A 1,638-nucleotide genomic window follows, 5' to 3' on the forward strand; every position below is an offset into this window, starting at 1 on the left:
GGGGTGAATCACCCACGCTGAGCAGAGAGGGGTGGCCAGGGCATCTGACACAGAGAAGTCAGCATGTGAGGAGGTCCGGAGTTGAGGGGGAAATGGTGTGTTTGAGAAAGAAGGAGGGCTGAGGTATCTGGAGGTGAGTGAGCCGGACAGCGTGAGGACAGGACAGATCCAGACCAAAGAGCGGTGCGTGGATCTCATGCGATCTGAACAGAAATGGTGAAAGGGCTCTAAAAAGCTACTATTTTGCCCGGAAAAAATATGAAAAATAAATTTCAAAAATGTAAGTGAAATTTTAAAACTATCATTTAAAATTATGTCACTAGGTGATGTGTATTGAGCGTAAAGGAGTTGGGATCAAGGATGGCGTCTGGAACTCTGCCCTTGGCAACTGTCATGTTCTCTGCCCAGGGGGTGCTGGGGGCGGGGTCTGGGCTTGTGTGGGAGAGCCTTGGGTTCAGCCTAATCCTGTGGGGTTTCCATTGTCTGGGGGGCTGTTGGGAGCGCAGGTGGAGAATGGAGAGAGACCTGGGAGGGTCATACATTTGGGATGGTTTGCAATTCGGGGTAAATTTCAGGGGCTCCTCCCAGGCCCTCCCAGGGTCAGCACCACTCTGGGGTACAGAAGGGATGGGGGGAGACTCACCTTTCTGTGCTTGGAGCACTTGGCCCAGGCAGAGCGCTGGAAGAGAAGATCTGGTAAGAGAGATGCCCATCCCTGGTTTCCTCAGGGGCTGCTCCAGTCCTTCTTGCTCTGAAATAGTCTCGAGACAAGCCCCCGGCCCCCTCTTCCGAATAGATGCTTCTCCCCCGCCAACCCCTCTGGAGTCTGAAATCGTCCCCATACCCAGGAGCCCATTTTTAGGACGGAACTTGCACGGTCTGACTAGGTCTGGGGCAAGAGCTGAGGGTTCTGATCCACATCGCTCTCCGAGCGTCCCGAAGTCTTCTGGACTGGGGTCAGGACTGGGAAGGGAAGCAGGCCCCCTCCCCAAGTCTCCTGCCCACCCCCTCTGTCCCTCAAACCCTTTGCCTCCATTCCAGGACTCACCAAGGGCCAGGAAGGCGGCCAAATGGGGAGACATGCCCAGACCCTTGCAGCCTGCACACCCCTGCAGCCGACGGGTGAAAAGACAGAGCCTGCAACTGACAAGGGACAGGATGTGTCAGCTGGGGCACATCATGGGGTTTCGACATCCGCAGTCTCCCACAAAGGGGAAGAATGTGCTCTTGTCCTTCCCACTCTTCTCACTAATGAGAGTGAGGAAGTTGCCTTCCAAAACATGCTTGGATGAGGCTGAACTCACGCCCAGATGAACGCCTGAGGTAAGAACCTGATTGTCAACCTCTGGGATAAGGCAGGACATGGATCTGTGCAACAAACTGACTTGGTAACACAAAGTAACCATCTGTTCTTGGGCAAGACGTCATGCCACTTCACGCCAACATTTCCTCATATTTAAAATGGGAAGCCTAAAATCCTCCTCCAAGTCTTTATTTTTTTAAATTTTTAAAAAAAGATTTAATTTATTTATCGGGGCGGGGGGCAGGCAGGAGGAGAAGCAGACTCCCCACTGAACAAAGAGCCCAGTGCGGGACTCGATCCCAGGACCCTGGGATATGCCCTGAGCCGAAGGCAGG

General features: G+C 53.4%; 1 protein-coding gene across 3 annotated transcripts in view; it reads right to left on the minus strand.

The window, feature by feature from the left end:
• The window catches only part of LAIR1 (leukocyte associated immunoglobulin like receptor 1), an 8,523-nt gene extending 7,347 nt beyond the window's left edge, over positions 1–1,176 (minus strand). For all 3 annotated transcript variants that reach the window (XM_034986381.1, XM_034986383.1, XM_034986382.1), the window contains exons 1-2: positions 1,049–1,176; positions 644–679 (exon numbers count right to left, since the gene is read on the minus strand). In XM_034986381.1, coding sequence (XP_034842272.1) covers positions 644–679; positions 1,049–1,082 — 70 coding nt within the window. In that variant the 5' untranslated portion in view covers positions 1,083–1,176. The remainder of the gene's footprint in view (positions 1–643; positions 680–1,048) is intronic.
• Positions 1,177–1,638: the final 462 nt, after the last annotated feature.

The sequence above is a fragment of the Mirounga leonina genome, unplaced genomic scaffold, assembly GCF_011800145.1.
Source record: "Mirounga leonina isolate KUSES-001 unplaced genomic scaffold, KU_Mleo_1.0 Mir_376, whole genome shotgun sequence".
NCBI classification, from domain to species: Eukaryota; Metazoa; Chordata; class Mammalia; order Carnivora; family Phocidae; genus Mirounga; species Mirounga leonina.